Source organism: Puntigrus tetrazona, chromosome 5 (assembly GCF_018831695.1).
Source record: "Puntigrus tetrazona isolate hp1 chromosome 5, ASM1883169v1, whole genome shotgun sequence".
NCBI lineage: Eukaryota > Metazoa > Chordata > Actinopteri > Cypriniformes > Cyprinidae > Puntigrus > Puntigrus tetrazona.
Window position 1 is genome coordinate 8,260,938 of NC_056703.1, and position 21,285 is coordinate 8,282,222.

At 40.7% G+C, this 21,285-nt stretch overlaps 2 protein-coding genes across 4 annotated transcripts; one reads left to right on the top strand and one right to left on the bottom strand.

The window, feature by feature from the left end:
* Positions 1 to 3,527: 3,527 nt before the first annotated feature.
* On the top strand, positions 3,528 to 9,710 carry atf5a (activating transcription factor 5a). Of its 2 annotated transcripts, XM_043240227.1 has the most exons (4): positions 3,528 to 4,052; positions 5,584 to 5,829; positions 6,152 to 7,385; positions 7,604 to 9,710. In XM_043240227.1, the coding sequence occupies exons 2-4, from the start codon at positions 5,688 to 5,690 to the stop codon at positions 7,788 to 7,790; spliced, it is 1,563 nt and encodes a 520-aa protein (XP_043096162.1). In that variant the 5' UTR covers positions 3,528 to 4,052; positions 5,584 to 5,687; the 3' UTR covers positions 7,791 to 9,710. The 2 variants fall into 2 exon arrangements, with proteins under 2 accessions (XP_043096162.1, XP_043096163.1); XM_043240228.1 differs by lacking the exon at positions 3,528 to 4,052 and having other exon boundaries at positions 5,782 to 5,912.
* A 1,301-nt stretch (positions 9,711 to 11,011) lies between these two features.
* On the bottom strand, positions 11,012 to 21,221 carry stk36 (serine/threonine kinase 36 (fused homolog, Drosophila)). 2 transcript variants are annotated; one of them, XM_043238357.1, is made up of 20 exons: positions 20,636 to 21,221; positions 20,112 to 20,252; positions 19,738 to 19,815; positions 19,274 to 19,404; positions 18,834 to 19,083; positions 18,563 to 18,656; positions 17,731 to 17,897; positions 17,273 to 17,442; positions 16,612 to 16,753; positions 16,406 to 16,525; positions 16,152 to 16,328; positions 15,802 to 15,893; positions 15,508 to 15,571; positions 15,260 to 15,370; positions 15,020 to 15,094; positions 14,003 to 14,120; positions 13,781 to 13,907; positions 13,487 to 13,658; positions 12,005 to 13,369; positions 11,012 to 11,744 (listed from the first exon to the last, which is right to left on the bottom strand). In XM_043238357.1, exons 1-20 carry the CDS (start codon positions 20,720 to 20,722, stop codon positions 11,625 to 11,627), a joined length of 3,801 nt encoding a protein of 1,266 aa, XP_043094292.1. In that variant the 5' UTR covers positions 20,723 to 21,221; the 3' UTR covers positions 11,012 to 11,624. The 2 variants fall into 2 exon arrangements, with proteins under 2 accessions (XP_043094292.1, XP_043094291.1); XM_043238356.1 differs by having other exon boundaries at positions 13,487 to 13,661; positions 20,636 to 21,220.
* Between the last annotated feature and the right edge of the window lie 64 nt (positions 21,222 to 21,285).

Here is a 21,285-nt window from a genome sequence, read left to right on the forward strand (position 1 = left end):
TTAAATGCAACTACAAATGTCATCAGCGCTATAATGATGCCATCTGTCTCCACCAGCAGAAGCTCCACCAATTAATTTATCACTTGATGCTAATTCATCTCACTTTAAAATTAAGCAACATAAAAGCAAAAGGAACCAACCCAACGGAGATAATAAATGCAAAATGCGGCACGCTAATTTCTAACAACAAATTGAAATAAGGACGTCGCTTTTAGTTAAAAAATGTAACGTGTAAACAAACAACAAAGACATAATTAACCCTACAAGATCTTTGAGTTTCAAAGAGCAGCTGAAGTCTCACATATATCAAAGCAAGGGGGGGGGAGGTTTGTGCCTTAAAATCTCTAGGGACTGAGCTGACACGATCAACTGTTGAGCCGGTGTTGAAGATCAACTCGGAGACGTTTGAGGGGAGCCACTCGGGAATCGAGAGCCCTCCACTTTGAAGCCGTGATCAACCGACCTAATCCGACCACGAGAACCGCGAGGAGCGGCGAGCGCGCGCGCCTTCACGCGCGCCGGAGCTCTGGCTGTTTACAAATGTAAATTCGCGTAAACGTAAATAATAACCATTCAGAAAAATAACAATACACCAGGGGTGGGTGGGTGGGTAGGGTTTTGGGGGGGACACCAACGCGAAAACTCCTTGAGTTTGTCCTTGAGTGGCTCGTGTTTTAGTTCGAGATGCGAGACGCGCCCCAAACACAGCGGCGGCGTCCCGCGGGAAGCGCCAGACAAACGCACTTTCTCAAAATCAAACAAGTTTAACGCCGCCTCGCGCTCCCGGAGGAACAGTCAACGAAATAGCTGCGGTTAGCTCACGCCATGCAGCGCGGGTTATTAGTCGCATTATCTTTATCTCGCAAGTTTGTTATTCTAAATAGGACACGTTTTTTTGGGGCCGTCGAAGCTCTTGAAACCTGTTGAAAGGTTATCCCGATTCCCACGACACGGCGCGTCGGTGGGAAAAGAAATAAGAGTCATTTTGCTGAGACGATTCCTGCTGGATGTTATAAAACTAAACAAAAAAAAAACTTATAGAAAGTGATCGAAACTTGAAACGATTTGATCGCTCGTGCAGGGGAATGAAAAAAAAGACAACAATGAATACAGAAGGAGATGGTGATGAAATTGTGATGTAACTGTTACTAATGTGTGCTATACATGAACTTGGCATGGCGCGTTTGCTCTCTCACCCACTCCTTACTTATTTTCTGACTAACATACAGAGTGCCGGGGAAGGCACTAAAAAGTCCAAACAAAGTGAACGAAACAAAAAGGAAATCATAAGATCTGATTTTAATTGTATTGGCGGTTTTAGACACGCGCGCCCTACAAAAAAAAAAAACCCCGCGTCTCGTGTTTGAATGAGCTTAGTGTAATTGTTCCGCATACGGACAGCTGGATTTATGGAGGGGAACAGATTTACCACTCCAGCCAGCTTTCTTAATCCTCAAAAGCTGTGATTAATTAACGCCACGGCCTGGACCTGCATCTCTATTTGCAACATCAGCTATTTAAGGCAGGAAAATCTCAATACAAACAGAAACTCGAGCATGATGGCCCAACAGCACTGGAGCAGTCTGTGGCTGAGGTGCCCGCGTGTGTGTCTCTCTCTCTGTGTGTGTGTGTGTGTGTGTGTGTGTGTGTGTGTGCGTGCGTCTGTCTGTGTGTCTGTGTGTGTACTGCTGACTTTCTCTCACGCTTTGCGCAAACAGGGCGCCCCCACGGACCAATTAAGACACGGCGAGTTGGGAGAGTCAGCGCTTTCCTGGGAGAGATCCCACACTTCAACAACCATTATTATCTCAGTCTCTTCAACGTTACGACTGCGGTCACGAAGATTGCATCAGGCCTCACTTCTACAACTGCGAGGCTGAGCCGACTCACAAGAGGAATTACAGTATCACAGTACCTTCAGAAGCCCCTCTTTGATCCCGTCGCTCTCTTGACTGCTCCTCGAGAAAGCAGGTGTCATCTTGGTTCACGCGGGTCTATTAAGTGTAAATAAAATCAATTTCTCGTCAGTCGAGGAAGACGTTAGCTTCTGCTAAGAGCTAAGGAAAATTCCAGCTGACAGTTTGAAACTTTTCTGTCTGTTGGCCTTTTTTTCCATGTTTTCTCGGTTTCGTTACACATCTCCTCACAAACCAAAAAAAAGCCAAGTTTCACAATAAAAACGCCATTTTTGACAACTTTTGTGCGGGCTGCGGAGGCCAAAGGGCGCGATACGGCGGGCAAGCGGGGTCAGGGAGACATTTTACATAGAGACACTTGTTGCAGTTATGTTTGTTTGAGACCGAGGTAACTTTTCGGTGAATGTCAGTGTAATTCAACAGAGACAAAACTGAAAAACACGGGCCGAAAGAGGGAGCGAGAGCGCTCGTTGCAAATCCCATGGCAACAGCAACCAGAAAACATGTCTAAAATAGGGGGCAGTGTTCGCTATTACTATAGCAACAGGAAGACATAGCTCCTTCAATCAGCTTTAGGATTTGCTGAGGGGGGAAAACAAAGCTCGATTCTTTGAAAAACCGTTATTAACGGGAATTAACCGAGATGTACTTGTGAGTTTGAGGGTAATTTGTCTAGTCTCACTGTGACCGCGCATGACTTGAATAGCTCAGCATAATGTGGCTCCGGTCCTCCTGAAGTTCAGATGGAAGGATCACAATATGGCAAACAATGGATAAAACGCTATCTCTTTTCTTTCTCCTGCTAGATAGCGTTTGTGTTTTGCCCGATCGCAGATTTTAACACGCGCTTCTCCCAGGGGCAGCTGTAGAAATGCTGATGCTGAAATGAAAATAATGACGTTAAAGACGCCACCTGTTACACTAGCTACATTAGAATATACTACGCATGTAAACAGAGTTAACGTTAAAAACTATTATAGGCGCTTTTACAGCTCTTCTGAGTAGATGCAGTTCAGTTAATCAGGCGTGAACACGTAGCTGAAGGCTTTAATAAATATCAGCAATAAAGCAAAGTCTACTTATCAAATGTAAAAGAATTACACAAAACTTCATATTACACAATTCAGTCACCATACAGGCTAAATGAAAATGAAAACTTGATATGCAGGACTGCAACTCAACTGAACCGCTAAGCGCAGCGTTTTGAGAGGGAAGCTCTAAAACGCGTATTAGCAAATGCCACAACTAATGTTACAATGTTTTGTCAGTGAAGTTCCGTAAACTGCCCTTCCGCGACATGAAAGTTTAACCACTTTCAGAATTTGCTCTCGGGATGTTTACGTGAAACATGTGCACGGAGAGTGGAAAACCGAAGACCACTGGGAAGCAACGTCTCTCTGGCGGCAGCCAATCAGAGAGCACAACAGTTCCTCTCCAGCCAATCGCTGCACGACAAGTTCGGTCCGACCAGCGAATCTGCTAGCAGCTCGAATCGCTGATGCAACTAACCTGCAACAACAGCCACGTATCTCCTGGGTAGCAGAAAGTGTTCTTCCTCGCTAGAAGAAATCAAGTAGTCCCTGTGAAACAATACATATTTGAACGGGAGAGTGTGCTATGCGTGTTACGCTGTGAATATTTTATGTGTAACCAGATACTGCAACTGTGTGTATGACAATCATTCAAACTCTAGCGAACAGCCGCTTTCATTACACATTCTTCTCTCAGAGCCTCAAACCCGTAGTAGTTTTAAGTTAGGGGATGTGCCGGCGGGATTTTGCGTTTTCTCGGAAGTCGTTGAGAAAGTGAGCGCTAATTCTTGTGGGCGTTTTCACCAGCCGGGAGTGTAAAATTTATCTCGACCAATACATCCATAGGGCGGAGGAATCTATAGCACGGGGGGCTGACCGCGTGACGCAGCTGGTTGCTAGGTGTGGGTGACCTGATGCATTGACTCAATTAGCCGATTCTCAGTCATCAACTCCATCACAACAAAGCAAGACCAACAGCACTTCAGTCCTAGACACTCCGAAGGAGACATGGCTTTTTAATTTAGTAGAGTCTTCGATCCTAAAGAAACGCCGTGCTTTGCTCTTGCAACGCACCCTAAGCTCAAAACATTTAAGCAAGAATGGAGTAAGTACAACTTCTTACTTTTTGCTCCTTTGTTCGGGCTTTTGTTGTTTTGTCTCTTGGCTTTGTAGTTTTTAGGTGTGTTGCCTTTGTTTAAGTGCTGTTCGGAGTGTTGTCACTTGCAACAATGCTTTAGGCGCTGTTTTATGCACACTGCTGTCTTGCTTATTGGAAAAAGTTTCAGTAACTCCTTTCAGCTCGTTGCTGCACTGTTTTTCAACTTTAGGAATGACCCCACCGTAATCAGTCTGCCCTAGTTAATGAGCATTTTCACGTGTTTAATTTATTTTGACACACATTCTATTCTTTTACGCACTTTCAAGCGAGACTTGCTTGTTCAACAGCTTTTTGTGCAGTGGCTATCTGCGTTAAACAGATGCATTGCCTGTCTGTCTAAACAATAGTGCCGAGGCTACACAGGTTCTTCTGTCATTATTTCCTAGCAAATGATTTCCTTTTGCCCATTTTTACAGCGAAATCTGACGCGTTAATGCATAGTTGCACGTTGCATGCAGCGGATGTTGTGTGTGCTCTTTAAAAAATGCCACTTTGCGAAAAGCATGTGTCGTTTTTAAAGCTTCCACGAAATATTGCTGTCTTTGGTTTCGCATTACGTCATAGATTGTAACCCACGTGCTGGCCAAGTTCAGACATCCAGTTCAGAGACGTCTGCACCCTACGCACCTGCCATGCCACTAGAAAATGACTTATAATGCTTGATTGCAAAATAAGAAGAGAATAAAGCTTTTTATTTCTGCTCTTTGCTGTTTTTCAAAGTTGTTTCTGTACTCTGTCAGCATAAAATATTATTCTCCAGTGTCTGACCTTAGATTGTAAACAAACTGGACATCAGTTCAGGTGCAGAGGTATCTAGAGCGTTTGGTGGCGCTTCAGGTTGTATCATACAAACAAAAGCTAGTCCGAAAATCATGCATTAAAACATGCATTAAATCAAAAAAAGAATAAAATTCTTGATATTGTGATTTATTATTGGCAAGCTCCAAAATATGACCAGAAGAAGCTTTACATTTGTGTGTGTCTTGTATATTTAGGCTGCTAATAAATTTCCCACAAGTAGAGCATTCGCCTGGTTCTCTAGGATCTCAGTAGAACTCCCCTAAGTGGGCACAAGGGACTTTGATGGATAGAAGAGTGGTAGTTTTCTAAATTGGTCCCTCGCTAATCACCAGTGTGTCTCAGCTGATGCCGTAACGAAATAGGGGGGTTATAGTTATTTTACTCAGTTTGCACTGCATGTCTAATTTTCAACACTCTGAAAATATGGATTTATGGTCAGTTTGAGATATTTTTAGATATTTTAGGAGAGCCAGGATAAGTTTAGAATGGAAAGTCCCACCAACTAGGACATAATGATTTTTTTCCCTCCTTTCCTCCATCCTAGATTAGCAATTGAAGAATCACGGTTGGTGTGATAGTGTCGTCTCGATACCAGATACACCCAAACCTCCATAGGCATAGCGTTGTAACGCATCGCCCCTCATCATATTTTCCCTTTTTTTTTTTTTTTTTTTAGGTTTCATAATGCGCACCAAGCCCTGTTTTCTGTGGCTCAACTCTCAAACTTCACTATCGTGCACTGTAAGCTCGGACGTTTGAATCGTAGGACCAACGGACAGGATGATGACAATGTCAGCACCCATTTGGAAGACTCTACTCGTCTGCCCGGCAGACCCCCTCACTCTCTCTCACCCACAGGCTAACCACAGCCAATCGGAGGGGCGCAGAGGGGAGGGGCCAGAGGAGAACCAGCACTTAATTGGTGAGTTGCAGTGAATACAGTTTTTTATTTTTCCCAGTTTCAGGTGGGCACCGCACTGCAGCACATTTCGTTCTCCTTGAACAGTGAGTAAAACTACCAACGTGGATCTATTTTATATTATTTGTAGATAACATGCTAGTTTAATGCTACCTTTCGCATTTTGGATTTAGTAAGCACGCTGAGATGCGATTAGTTTTTTTTTACTTGTTTTTAACGGGTTGTTAAAATACTGCTGGTATAGTTGTTTATTTGGTTTAAATAATTGTACTACATTGGGTCTTTAGGCCAATGATTAACATGTTGACCTCTGTTTTCCCCATAGGTGATGGTCTTAGTGACTGGATGACGGAAGAAGTAGATTTCTCCTCTTACCTCCCAACCCCTCACTCCTCTCCCTCCCCCAATGCATCCCTTCCCCCCTCGCCCCTCCAGCATGACATCCAGGTGCCCTCAGATTTGGAGGTCATGACCTCTCTGCTGCAAGAGGAGCTTGCTCAGCTGGAGGATTACTTCCTGTCTGACCCACTCCCAGAAAAAGCCTCCAAACTGGGCAAGTGCGACAAGGGTCCAACGGCAGTTGGTCCACCGTCGTATTACCAGTTGCCCTACGCATCATATTCTACTTCCAACCAATCCGAATCCAGCCCTCTACTTGTTACCCTGGCAACTGGGGAACTTGACTTGCTGAGCTTTTGTGGGGGTCCCATTGGCCGTACCAAGATTCCTAGACATGCCCCTTACAGTTGCAGCCGCCCCAACAGCAACGTCTGCAGCCGCAAGAGAGTTTCCGATGGGGTGAGGGTGGGTGACAGCTACGAGAGTAGCATCTGGAGTTCCAAAGGAAATTCCTCAGGTAACTCAGCTGTTGCACCTGGTGGGAGCTACAGCTGTGCTGAAGATGAGCGGGTGGTAGGCAAAGGCTACTGCCTAGGCAGTGCAGTGGAGATCAGGAGGTGCGCCATTTTACCCAAAGAGGAGAAGAACTGCCGCTACACGGAAGAGGCCGTCGGTGCAAACAAGGCCGGTGGTGGTGGTGGCGGCGGCGGCGGCGGTGGGTACAACTTTAGTGGATCAATTCAAATTCCACACAAGAAAGACGAAATGATGATGTACGGCGTCAGAGAAGTCAATTTAAGCGGCATAGGAGGAAGCGCGGAGATGGAGATGATGAGCGAAGCCAAGAATGGTGCTAGCGATGCCAAGGCCAACATCCCCTGGAAGACGGAACCCAACGAAAGCTGTTTCCTCCAAAGTACATCCCAAGAAGAGGCCTACCACAGCTTCCTCGGGGCCATCAATGACCCAGTGAAGGCGGAGAGCGCAGAGATCCACCGGCAACATAACTTCCACTGTGGCTTTCTCGAAGGCCAAAGCCCCGACTGCCTGAGCGGTGACCGCCACGGACCTGAAATGGGGTCCCCGTGTGCCAGAGGAGTCTGTGGGCTGAAAGAAGACCCCTGCATTGTGAAACCGGACCTCGAGGTGCCGCTGATCGAAGGGAACCACGGTGAACGCAAACAGAAGAAGAGAGACCAAAACAAGACTGCAGCTCACAGGTAGAGTATTTTTACAATCACGATGGTGTCAGTTGTAATTTGGTGGTGTTCTGAAATTACATTTAGTCGTGAAAGTACAAAATGCTTGATAGAGGTAAAATAGTAGTATGCTTCAGACTACAGAGCCTGCGGGCATTACGAAGCAGCTGCTTGTAGGATTTTAAAGACATCACCTTCTGTAAGTAAAACCGAACGATCCTCTGTCTTGTTTTTAACAGGTATCGCCAAAGGAAGAGAGCGGAGTTGGACTCGTTGGAGGAACAGCTTCATGGTCTGGAGGGCAGAAACCGTGAGCTACGGGACAAGGCAGAATCGGTGGAACGAGAGATCCAGTACGTGAAAGACCTCCTGATTGAGGTGTACAAGGCCCGCAGCCAACGTCTCAAACAGGAAACCAGCGCCTGACCAAAAGCTCGACCACCTGACGATGGTCCTGCAAGTAGAATTGTTAGCAGTCTGAAAGGCAATGGAGATTTGAGCTGGAATGTTTTCTGACTGAATGTGTTCTTTTTTTTAGGATGTGGTGGAGGTTGTACTATTGCACGTTACTCAATCATTTAATTTTCGTTACAAACTGACAAAGTCCATCAACAGCTGCAGCACAGACATCCACGTTCTCAGAAATAACTCCAAATCAGTCAATATGCACTGTGATTATGTCTTTGACTGTAACGACAGCCGTTTTTGATTGTTTTCTCGTACTTTCCGCAAGAGTGGCCAGACGGCTAATCTTCTGGTTTCCATAAATGAGCTTTAACAACAGAGCGTTCACTGTTCAGGATTGACAGAAATCAACACTGAATAAGGCAAGATCGAATGAAACGCATCTTCATTTATTTAGAAAAGGCTGTAAGGTAATATCACAAGTTCCGCATATGACCTGCACTGATTTTAATTTATACAGAGGCTGTTTGTTTATTTATTTATTTATTTATTTATTTGTATTAATTTTTTTTAGCAGTTTCAACATTTATGGTACTAATATACTAATGGCGTACAATCAGTACAGCATTGGTAGTTCCTTTTTTCCTTCCATTTATTAATTAAGGAATGAGCACTGATATTAAAAGCAATCTGTTTCGTATATATTGAGTTTCAGGGGAAGCACTTTTTGAAATAAATTTCCCTCAGGAATAACAAATCTGATGATGTGTTTTTGAATCCCCAATTTTAGATTAGTCCTGCAGCTCAGGTATACGATTTATGTCCAAAGTCATGGAGGTATGTCAGTTTGTAACTCGATGCTGAAGATATGGCACTGCCTAATAATGTTATGTGTGTTGATTCCCTGTATTTTTGTTCTTGCATGCTGAAGATTTCATGGCTCTTTATGAAGAATGTTTGTTTTCCTTTCGTCTGAATGACATGTTACTGCAAAAGTCTTTCTTGCTTAAGAAGTCCTGTTTTATATTCTCTTGGCAAACACGTTTCATTAGAGGTGAATGAGTGGCATTTGATTCACAAACTGCTGTTTGGCCCAATGTCTCTGCTGTTATTGCGACTACAATCAGGGTTTGTGATTTTATAAAGCTTGTTTGCTCTAATGTACAAGTGTGTGTTGGGGGACAGATGGTAAAATCTTTGTAGTGATATGGCTTTTTTAATAATCACTGAAATGATTGTGGTGGCTTTAGAATTGCAGACTTCCCAGCTTGTTAGCAATATTTCATCAACAATGTAAATGACTAAAGTTATGATTTCTGCATTTGCGATCATGCACAATCTTTGACAAATGTTTTGATTTTTCCTGTTTACAATTTAGTCAATTTCAGGAGTTTATTCTGATTACTTGTCTAGTGATTTTCTACTTGCTCAAAAAGGAGACATGCATTGATCACAATTACAACAACATCAAAGAAATCACCTGCAAATCAGGCTTGGATTGGTTTCTCTTTATTCCTTTTATTGCATTTTTTTACCGAAGTGTGGCGTGTACCTTACTAAGTAGCAATATTACAAATATCATTTAATTCCTCTAAATAAGCAACCTAGATACTGAGAGAGCTTAGCATATCGACTTGAAATATGCTTTCCTGGGCGGTATACAATCACGTTTATGAAATATAGCTAATTATGCGCTGTGTTGTACGGTCATTTTGTGAAGTTGAGATTTTTATTATTATTTTTTTCTTTCTTTTTTTTTTTTTAACAACCCAAAACGAAGGCACACGATTTCCAAGAGTTTACACCAGCTATAATACTAAGACTAAGTCATTTTGTACGAGGCATTTCGATGTATCGTCTCCGATTAATTACTTTGTGTTTCATGTTATTCCATTGAATTCAAATAAAGTGATTTGTGTCAGCAGCAGTGCATTTTGGCGATGGTGGCTTCGTGTGAGATTTTTAGAGCTTAATCGGTAGACTTTGAGTTTAACGGATAAACGGAGTTTATCCCTTGTTTGGCCGGAAAATTGTTTACAGCTTTGAAAGGCGAATATATGGAGCAGATATTCCCTATCCTCACTAAAGCACGATGTGGAGGAAAAGGAAAGTCAAATGATTCCACACACCGTCAGTTCTGTGTGTGTGTGTGTGTGTGTGTGTGTGAGGCATAAAAAAGAATTAAAGAATAGCCTAACACGATTATCATACAAATGTATGGTGGTTAAATAAATGTATTCTTGAGACGTTTGCGTGTTATTATTAACTGCAATTTTCATTGTGTCGTGACAGTCATTTCGGTTTAGTAAACATTTACGTTTTTATTTAATAAAGGACTCAGGCAGAGCTGTGTGCACAAGGTGCCGGAATTGGGAAAAACACTATTTTTATTCTCGTCAAAAGTCTTTTTGTGTGTGTGTGTGTGTGTGTGTGTGCAGCGGTTGATTCATTCAGATAGTGTCGAGGCTATTTTAACGGGTCCGGTTATTTATAGTTTCTGAACACCGATCAACCCTGATGCGCGTTGTTCGATACTTCTCTTACTTTTCAGCGAGCAGCATGTAAAGGTAGTCTTGATTTCCGTCATTTTCACACACAGCCACGCCGTGAGGCGAAAACAGAAGATCGCAAATATTTAGACAGCTCGTATGTGCCACTGAATAAAATTATATGCATTAAATATTTCTGTGCTCGAGTGTTAAGACGAACAAGCGAGTGTAATTTTATTTGAATCTGCTTATAAAAACAGTAATTTGACTCAAACGCTACGACCAATTTTTTCCCCTCGATTTAAAAAAACGTATCAATCTTTCTAAGCATCTTTAAAAAAAAGGGTTTAAGTGGTTTAACGACAAATTAATAAAACAAATCTGCGCTGTACCTTAAATGCGCTCCCTATAAAGATTTGCAGTGTTCGTTTAGTAGCCTAGTTCACGTCTGTCAAATCTGATTTTGCACTCAAAATGTATTTAAAATTATGATTTATTTTAGATTAAATCGCTCTTTTTAAAAAACAAACTCCGGTCTAATCATAGGTTAAGTATAGGCCTACTTCAGAAACACGTCAAAATGCTTTTCTTGTGACAAACGTGTTTGAAAAGTAAAAAGTTTGGACGTTAAATCGTTCAATCCCACATAAAATAGCCATCTTAGAAAAACTTTACAGGTAAAGACGATTTGTCTAGTTGAAACAAAAAAGCGAAAATAAAAATCGCACGCCAGACATACACAGGGCAGACACGTTTTTTAAGGAATTATGTTCATTCATTTATTTAATGATTAGAAACAACTAAATAAAAATGTGACTGATGACATCCGAATATCACATTTCCATCCTCATTAAAGACTTGCATTTTACGCCATTGCAATATATCCTTTAGGAAACGTCGCTGTTTTTTTTTTTTCTCGATACACAGGTTAGATATAATTTATTTTTGGGGCTGGGCTAAATTGATATAAAGGAAATAGGAAATAATAAATGCGAACAATTAGGGCTTCAAAATAGTCACATCGTAAAAATACAAGTGCATTTTTGTTATTATATACAGAAAAAAAAGTAAACTCAATCTTAACCGTTTTAAATACAGGCTACGTGTGGGGATAAAAAATGGACACATTCTAATAAAAACGCTTACATTTGAAATGTATCTAAATGTACGCAAGCTATAACGTTTATTGTTTGAGGATGTTGTGAGTTTCTGCCATTTTCTCTGAATATGTAGTCAAACTCTTTTGATCACAGATCAAATAAACACAGACAAAAAGAAAGCTTTTCCAGCCACAGACACAGCAATCCATATTTGAATAATGTGACATTACATCCTCTCTCTGACACACAAACTATGAGGCTGATGTTCATGTTTTTCCTTCAACCGACCCGTCCAACTTGCTGACAAGCCATTGATAATCCCTCTGAAATAAAGAGCTTTGGGATGTGCGACTGAGTTTTCTTCCTGCATCTAGAGACCTCAGAGCCTTGAGGAAAGGAAGAGGAAAATGTGAAAATGACAGTAAGGATTTTTTTTTTTACCAGCTTTGTCTGTCTTTCAATTTTTTTGCACAATTGTCAAAATGATGCAATACGGCACAAAAGCGGCTATATTCATTTTCCTTCAGTGTTTAAATACAATTCGCCAAGAACTGCGCCCTTCTGCGCAACCGTGTATTTTATGAAAGTGTAATGTACACCACGGCTATATACCCCAAACATCTAAACTGATTCACACAGCTCTTACCTGGAGTAATGTGTTTTGTTGGCTAAACGCACGCAGAGTGGCCACAGCCACCCGTCGCACTGCATGATGAGAATCATTACAGGCAGTTTGGAGAATCACGCCTGGAGCGTCTGTATTGAGAAGTGCTCCATCCCCTCCGCCAAACGCAGCCAGGTTAGCCAAAGCCCCACAGCAGTGCTGTCGAACGACATTATCAGCATCTGATAGCAGAGACACGAGGGGACGGGCAGCTCCTATGGCGAGCTCTATCCATACGTCTCTCTCGCTATGTCTGACGCCATCCATTGCTGGTGTCCTCCTCAATTTGTCTTGTACTGACAAGGCATTACCGTCACCCGTATTCTTGAAATCTTTATAAGAAAGAGTTAGATCGGTTTTTCCCATTACGCTCAACCAGTTTCCCACCGCCTTGCAGGCTGTCCTGCGAACGGACGGAGCACGATCACATAAGCAACCTAAAAGATCTTGGAATAAGTCTAACTTTGATTCACCAATGACCTGCCTGACACCTGAGCCCAGGTGGCCCAGTAAGCCACAGCAGGCCGCTCTGATTCCATCATCGCGGTGGCGCAATGCAGACCGCAGTTGGGTGGTTTCGACAGGAAAAAAGAAGGAGGACTGATGGTTGAGATAACGGGTTAGCTGGGAGAGAAGGATAAGGAGTTCAACTGCACACCCACTGAGAAGTTCACTTTGTAGCAGAACAGCCAACAGAGAAGCTGCTGTTCTGACCTCTTCTGGTGAGGATCGAATTTTAGCCGTGGAGATCTTTGGTTGATCACAACTTCTTAATTCCTCCAGACTGTCTATAAGCCAGCTGATGCTGCACCCTGGCTGAGGTGAGAGGTCTTGGAGGTGTCCTGCAGAACTGCCATGCATCTCCAAACTGTCCATGATCTCCTCTATATAACCGCTCTGCTGCTGTATTTCATGTCTTAGTTGTTTTATGGTATTCTGTGGATATATTTTGGGTTTTGGTTGGCCTTCTCTGATTTTCTCAATCTTGTTTCTGGATGGCTGGTATTGTGTCCTTACGGAATCATTTTTTTCCTTAGATGCATCCGTGTTGCCTTTAAACCTGTCTAACCTTTTCTTTGATTTGAAGTCACCTTTGATATTATCTATTTTGACTTTCTTTGCGATTCCGTTGCTCTTAATTCGCTCCACACCATTCCCGAAGTGGTTAAGCTGATTCTGAGTGTGGTCTGCTCCATTGTCTGAGTCTTCTGTGCTGTAAGGGAGGAAAGCGGAGGCCTGGGCTGTAGTGATAAGGCATGGAGCAGTGTGCTGCGGGTCAGATACCAGCAGACGATTCAGAAGACACAACGGAAGCTCCACCAGACCAACGGGAAGCGTTTGAATCATCTGAACGAGAAGACAAGTCAGCAAAAAAAATTAAAAAAACACAATTAATTACATTTCTGATATTCTAATGAACACAGACATCAGCCATCTGAAATACTGCATTTCATAAAACCATACCTTAACCAGACCGGCCATTATATTCGAGCTTTGATATGTTTGGAGAACAGAAAAAAGTTTTTCTAGGGGTAACTCCAGAGAGAAGGGGATGCAGAGAAGATGACAGCTCATCACTGATAGGCTGTTTATTTCTGAGTCACCCCAGAAAAGATCGCGCTCAAGCAATAAAGCGCTGCTGTGAAGTATGAGAAATACACTGTAAACCTCTTTGATTCACTTCAAATAAACACTGATATACAAACAAACTGTGAAAAACACCATTAGTAAGCTATAAAGACATAGTTTGAAACTCACCAACTGGTGGTGAGAAGGTGGCTGAGGGCAGAGCAGCACTTTGTGGAGTTATCTGACAGGAGAGCCATGCAGTTATACGGATCGCTGGAGAAAACCAATAAAGCGAGAGAAAGGAACACATACAGACCTGCACGAAAAAAGAGACAAAAGCTTGTTATTAAATTACTGGTATATTAAAGCTGCAATACAGAAATAAGTGAATGTTCTCTTGATGTTCGGTACCGTTAGGAGAGAAATGGGAACTCTGGGACGTTGTGTTTTCCAGAGAGGCGTTTACTTGAACCCACAAGCAGAGCCACAGCTCTGAGTCCTTAAAGTCGAGCAGTAGGCTGCTTTCACACTTTTATGAGTGAAGAAAAAAATGAGTAATTAGACAGCGTATTAGTTAGCTTGAATTAAAATTTAGCAGATGATATTCATCTATTTTGTAAACGCATATTATTGATCTTTTGGAGAAATTAATGTGTCTTTTTTTTTTTATTTTGAATTTTTGAATTTTTAATCAAACTGTCGTAACTTAATTTTCTGGTGAAATTACAGACTGTTGCTTCAGTTTTAGTGCAACACCTACATCTCAAAATTCAATCAACAAGCAATAAATAGAAAAAGAAGTCCCCTCTTACATTTTTTTTCTTTTCCAATAATTCATCACACTGAGATGTACAGCACATAACAAAAAAAGATATGTTTTTTAACACTATAGTTATGAATAACAGTGCTTATTTAGATTTTATGTTTTATGTTTAAGTCTCTTATAAGCAATATGACAAACTGATTTCTGATTTTAAATGTTGATTTATTTATGAATGCACTATCAACAGTATTTCTATTTGATCAATAATTACATTTTGCAATATATTTGCATATTACATAATGCAAGTATATAAGTCTCTTATAAGCAATATGACAAACTGATTTCTGATTTTAAATGTTGATTTATTTATGAATGCACTATCAACAGTATTTCTATTTGATCAATAATTACATTTTGCAATATATTTGCATATTACATAATGCAAGTATATAAGGCTCAATCTTAAACTAGACATTTTCCAAAAGAAGAACGGACAGTTGTCCTTTATCTGTAAAAACCATTGTTAGATGCTATTCAGTTGAGGCTTCAACCGGTGTCGTTTTTTTGTATGTTTAATATGAAACCAATTAATCGGACAAACTGATTATCTGCCTCTCTAAACAACAAAGCGCAGATTTTAGGAGAATTAATCTGAGAGGAATTACCTCAGATAGTCTGTGGAGAATCAGTGACAGAAGGCCGTCACACATGCCCCAACCTGCAGGTAAGGGGTTATGCGCCTATACGAACGGGAGAGAGAGCAGACAGATGGTGGGAGGGGGAGAGGAAAAGAAAGAGAGAGAAAGAGAGTAGGGAATGACTACACTGGATTTCATCACATCAGTGACATTAATTACTCCAAACAGAGTTAACCCTTATTCACAGTATAAATAATGAAACTGTACCTCTGCCGTGTCTGTCAAAATATTCCCCAAAAAGTCTGTAAGCCTTTCCATACTGACATTCACAGATATACCGCGGCGAGTGAACAAGGTTAAGACTGCTGTTGCCAAAAGCTGTAGGAGAGACCGCAAAATCACAACTGTAATGCAAATGAAACCAGGCATCCTACGATTGTTGTATTTAATTTTTCCAGTTTAAAAGTGCTTTTGATGCAAGCTAGAGAGAGAATCTTTTAGCTAGAGACACTTACCGCCGAGCGCTTTGGGTCTCGACAGAGAAATACGGATATAAATAGCTGACAGAGATCCTCAGCTCTAATGAGAGAAAATATTTTTTATAAAATAACACTTAAGATTAAAATTTCACTACAAGCCCAGCAGCAGTAACAACAGCCCAACAAAGGGTTCTCTAATTAACGCTAAATATTCTTTCATTTCAAATAAGGGAACAATAGATTTACTCAAGTAATGAAAGTAGAAACAATTTCAGTCTGGGGAAGAAATATATTTTAAATATACATGAAAAACAATTCATAAATCCATACCTTCTCCCCTTTATCTCCCAGTCTGGGCTCTTTTCCAGGTACATTATGAGCACATTCATCAGATCTCCCAATACCGTCTCACCCTGAAACTCCTTTAGCAAAAAAACAAAAACAAAAAAACAACCAGTCAGAAATTAAGTATGAGATCAAATTAAATTATAAAAAGAAAATATCCTGTCCTACATTTTATTTCACGATTAATAAAACATATTTTTAATCAAATGAAATTAACAAAATCATATTTAATAAATTGTAAATTATAAACAATGTATAGAATGTATCTATTATTTTTGAGCCCTCTGTAAATATAAACATATGTGAAGAACATACTCCATCTGCATTTTTCTGACCTGCATTAGATCTGGGATGTTCAGGATGTCTTCAATCAGCCTGAACAGTATATGAGGCAGTTCCAATTCTTTTCCCAGCGTTTCAACATCACCAGACTGACAGCTCTGAACAATGTTCCTGAGGATCTTTAGTGGCTGGAGAATTAATGAGGCCTCTTCACCCTTCATGGCCAATAGCTGGACAGATCGTGAGTCTTTAAACACTAAATCGCACTCACTTACCAACTGAATTGCGATTTTTATCAGAACATTACCTGGTTTTTGGTAACAAGCAATTTGGTCTTTAACCTCTGAAGAATGGAGGTGTTTACAGGGCCCTGATCACGTAATTCAAGCAATCGTTGCCACTCCGAATCACTGTCGATATCTTGTTCCTGCACGATAAATAGGGTTATATTTAGCGGTAGACATTAGCAGTTGGCTGTGTTTGAATTATAAATATAAAGTTTTACAAAACAACCTCACTGTCCATCCTGACAGAAGCCAGACTGGTCCGTGTGTGTCCAGGGCGTTTCAGGACCTGCCGGGGTCCCACCTCAACCGAAGGGAACTCCCTCTCGTAGTCTCGACTTATCTGGCCTCTATGCGGAGCTGACCGCACTCTAAAAACAAAAAGAAACATGGGGATGTTTTTGTTATATTACAGTATTTATTGCCATACCGACATCACGTGGCCGGTACAGATTCAGCATTCAACAAACAATATACTAAATACAGATATTTTGTATAATTCAATTTAAAAACACTAAGCACATTTGTGTACGCAACTGAATGATTTAAATATACTTGAGATGAAAGTTTTTTTTGGCCATCTTATGAAAAAAGAACATGAGGAAGGGAGCACTTAAAAGCAATTCTACGTCGGCTAGTTCTACAACATAAGCTTACATTTGATAATGCATTTGCAATGAGTTTCTAGCTTTCAGAAATATGAGTCTTCACAATAGCAGCTATCCTAGGTTTAAACAGGTTATTTTATTTCACATTTGGTTTTATAATACATTCGTTCCTTCGCTCCGGTCAAAGCATTATTTTCACTGTCACCGCAGCATTGTTAATATGCCCATTTTTAAGTTGAGGCCCACAGGTTTTCAAATTCAAATTCTAGGTGGAAATACTACCTGGTAACACTGTTGTCATTTGCTTGATGCTGATTGGTTGCTGGCTGAGATGAATTTTGATACACTGAAAAGGTGCTGCCCAATGAGTGGCCAGTGGTGGGGGCTCCTCCAGCAGAAGCTGTCTTACAGCGTGTCTGACTGGCGCGTGCAGCACTTCCACTCGCAGTCTCCTAGTAAAACAAGACCCAACGCGGTTTCATTATTTCACTTCCACAGCGGCTGATACTTTCAGAGCTCCTCTCAGACACATTTCCTCTGTAGTATAGTAAACATTCAAATTTGCACAAATCTCACCAACAACAGCACTGATTTCATTTACATAAAGTTAATTTTACAGCAACAATTACATGAATTAAAAAGGAAACGCGCAGATGCACAACCCTTTATCGGAGAAAACAAACAAAGACAAACTTCTTTGTTTATGCACGCTGTTGTTCGCAGATGCAGTATGAGTTTACCCGTCTGTTAATCTTCTCTTTCTCCCGAAGCTCTCTAGCTTTGCGCAGTAATTTGCCCTCTCCGCTGCGTGCCGTTGTTTTCTCAGCAGCCTGCTGGTGTTTCAGGGCCTGTAGGTCGGGGCTGGGTGAAACTGTCAGGGGGTTGCTTGAATGCTCATCTGAAACCACTACCACGGCACACAACATGACAGAATAAGTTAGATAAATTCAAATGGTCTCATTCTCAGATGTATGATTTAAATTGCATCATATTTTGTGAGTTTTATTTGTTTGAAGATATGTTTAAATAAAAATATATATATTTTCATAGGGCAATATTTGAGAGGAATGAATCATAGATCACATTCACATTATCGTTAACTAAAACAACTTAGATGTTCTACTGAAATAAATCAAGACCACTAAATAAAAATGTTGTAAAAAAAGGTGAAAAAAAGTGACATTTCTAGTTTTTTTAGTTTAGCTTAAGCGGAAGCACTATATTTAATTTGTATAATATTACTAACTGCAAATAATAAAAATCGTTATGTTAAATAAAAATGACAAAAGAACATAATAAAGATTGAAAGTAGTAATTTATATAAAAATGAAAACAAATACAAAAAAGCTAATTCAAAAACATGTAAAACTATATTTAAAACTACATACGTTTTATATTTTATAAACTATATAAAACTAACAAAGAATTGTTATATTTTGATTACTTCCATTGCCCTCATTTGTAAGTTGCTTTGGATAAATGTGTGTATGAATTTTATTTTATTTAAATGATATGTGTGTGTGTGTGTGTGTGTGTGTGCGCAGAGAAAAATAAATATTAAATAGTCCTCACTCAAAACTCCATCTGCAACAAAAGGGTGATGAAGCAGGTCAGGCCATGACAACCTCCTCTCTGGGTCTTTCATTAACAACCCCTTTAGAAAACTCTACATTAAGAGAACCCACAGACAGAAAAATTAAAGGATTTGAAACCCTATACTAATTATTATACATCACATAAAATGACATAAAGAAACACTTCTGCTTTTTTGGATCTCTGTGCGAAAACAAAATCGCTTTAATTTGGTCAGAGGCATTGATGTGAAAAGTCAACTGCTCCGTACCAAGCAGTCTTGGCTCATGTTCTCTGGCCATTTCACTGGATCTCGCACTATAAGCTGCACCAGCTGAAAGATGGAGTTGGTGTAGAACGGAGGCGCCCCCGTGTGGAGCTCATAGAGGATGCATCCCAGAGACCAAAGGTCAGCTGAGTGGTCATAAGGTTTCTCTTCCACTAATTCCGGAGACATGTATAGAGGCGTCCCCTTAATAGAGGTCAACACCAAGGTGGACACACTCATGGCACGAGCAAATCTGTGAAGAGTCAAGAGAACGTAACACCACTATGCTACCGGAGAACACATTTGAGATGAAAATTCAGATTAATTTCAGAGATGCCCAACATAAGTTTCCTTTAAAACGAGAATCCAATGCTATGTACTGTAAAATAAATATATATATAGAGAGAGGCACTAAAGTATTTTCACCAATTGGCAACACCAACCCAAAGTCACAGAGCTTTACCACTCCTCCTTTTCCCAGCAGGATGTTTTGTGGTTTCATGTCACGGTGCAAAATGCGATGGGAGTGCAGATAATACAGGGCAGAAACAAGCTGGCAGGCTATTTCACGCACCTACACAAGATATAAAATAACAGGTTAGCAGGTGAGGGTGTCCCAGCTAGGGGGTCTGAGCAGCAAACAATTCAGCATGTCATCAAATCAAAGAAATAAAAGCGATGAACTATTTGCGTTTTTTTTCGAAAATACATTTACTTAAGGTTAAATGTTATCATGTTTATTCCAATTTGTATGCTTTAGAGATTATATTATTCGCTTTATAAGTCTATAAATGAACAAATGCAAACCAGGCCTTAAGATAGTTGAAATTTATTTGCATGAATAAATCCATTATTTAAAAAAATGCTACAAATCTAACACATCTGGTAGTCAAACAGTGCAACGTACCTGATTCTCAGGTAAACTCCCATCATCCTCCAGGATCTGAAACAGCTCACCCTCTGCGTACTCAGTCACCACCACCACCTGCCAGAGGAAGACATGCTCTAATTATTCCTCTGACACAAATTCAGTCACACATTTCATGGGACGATCAAAGTCACAAGCTTACTGCATTTGTACCAATGCCAATATCCTAACGTTTGCACATAAACTACACTTTGCCAACGAGAATTATTCCCTAGATTTGAATGTGAAAATTGTGAACCCTGGGAGCTATGTATCATTTCAGCAAGCCGTTATACCGGAAGCACCAGGTTATGGATTAGAGACGCAACAGTGAAAATGTAACATGGCTTGGGAGTTAGTCGTGACAAGCATACCTCCCTCTCTGTCTCAAAGCTGTCTAAAAGCAGCACTATGTTGGGATGCTTAAGCCCCCTCATGATGTCAATCTCTCTTTTCAAACTGCGAAGGTCCTTCTCTGAGCGGCCGACTTTGGGAATGAACTTCAGAGCCACAACCTAGAAAATAAAAAGGGTTGATGTTATTCAGACAGGGAGGCTCTGTCTTTACCATTATACCTACTATTTGTGTTGTATTTGTTTGTCGGTGTAATGGAGCCGTGGTTTTAAATGTGTAGCTAAAGTAAAGGAAAACCATTGAATGCAGAGAAAACACTCCAAAACCTGAAGCCTAGTTTACATTTATTGTAAATATAAAACAAGTGACCAGCTAATTTATACCTAAAATGATTGATTCTTATAAGGTGATGAACACCGTTTTTCCCTTCTGTCCAAAATGAGATTTGATTTATGTGGAGGGAATGTTGTGGTGTTGCACTTTTAGAGAGAAAAGGGGGGAATAAACAAACAAACAAACATCGTTGCGCACGTGCAGCGCTCACCTGGCCGCTGAACTTCCTGCGGCCTTTGTACACTCGACCGAATGACCCTTCCCCGATAACCTCCAAAATATGGTACTGATCCATCATTCAGAGAGGAAACTTTAACCGGAGGAAAAGTCCGGTGTCCTTTTAGGTAAAAAGCTAGTATAAGTCAGTATAAAGTGGACAGACGCACGTATATCATTTAGGCAATTTTCTCTCCATGGCTTGTTTCGCAATTTAATAATATAAGGATATAAGCACAGCGAGGTAGGCTAAAGCTAGCTAGTGTATGTTTTTTTTTTTTTTCAGAGATCGACTTAATGTGAGCCGCAAAACAACGTCTATTTAACGAAGCTAAAGTTGGATATGCTACTAGCTAAAGTAACTTTCACCGAAAACAGCTAGCCTCTGAACAGCAACGCGATTAACATTACATAGTAAACGCACAACAAACTTCTGAAACTTTGACGTGCGCCGCCGTTCAGACGAACAAAAACAAAAAGCGCCTAGCAACGCGGTGGCTCACATATAGAAGCCCTAACAAAAGTTACTACAAATTAAATGACGCACTTTGAATTGTACATTTTTAAAAATACGTTAATATTTCTTAATTATTTTGACATTTTAGTCGCTTGATAAATGTATGTCTTGTGAGAAATAGGTCGATC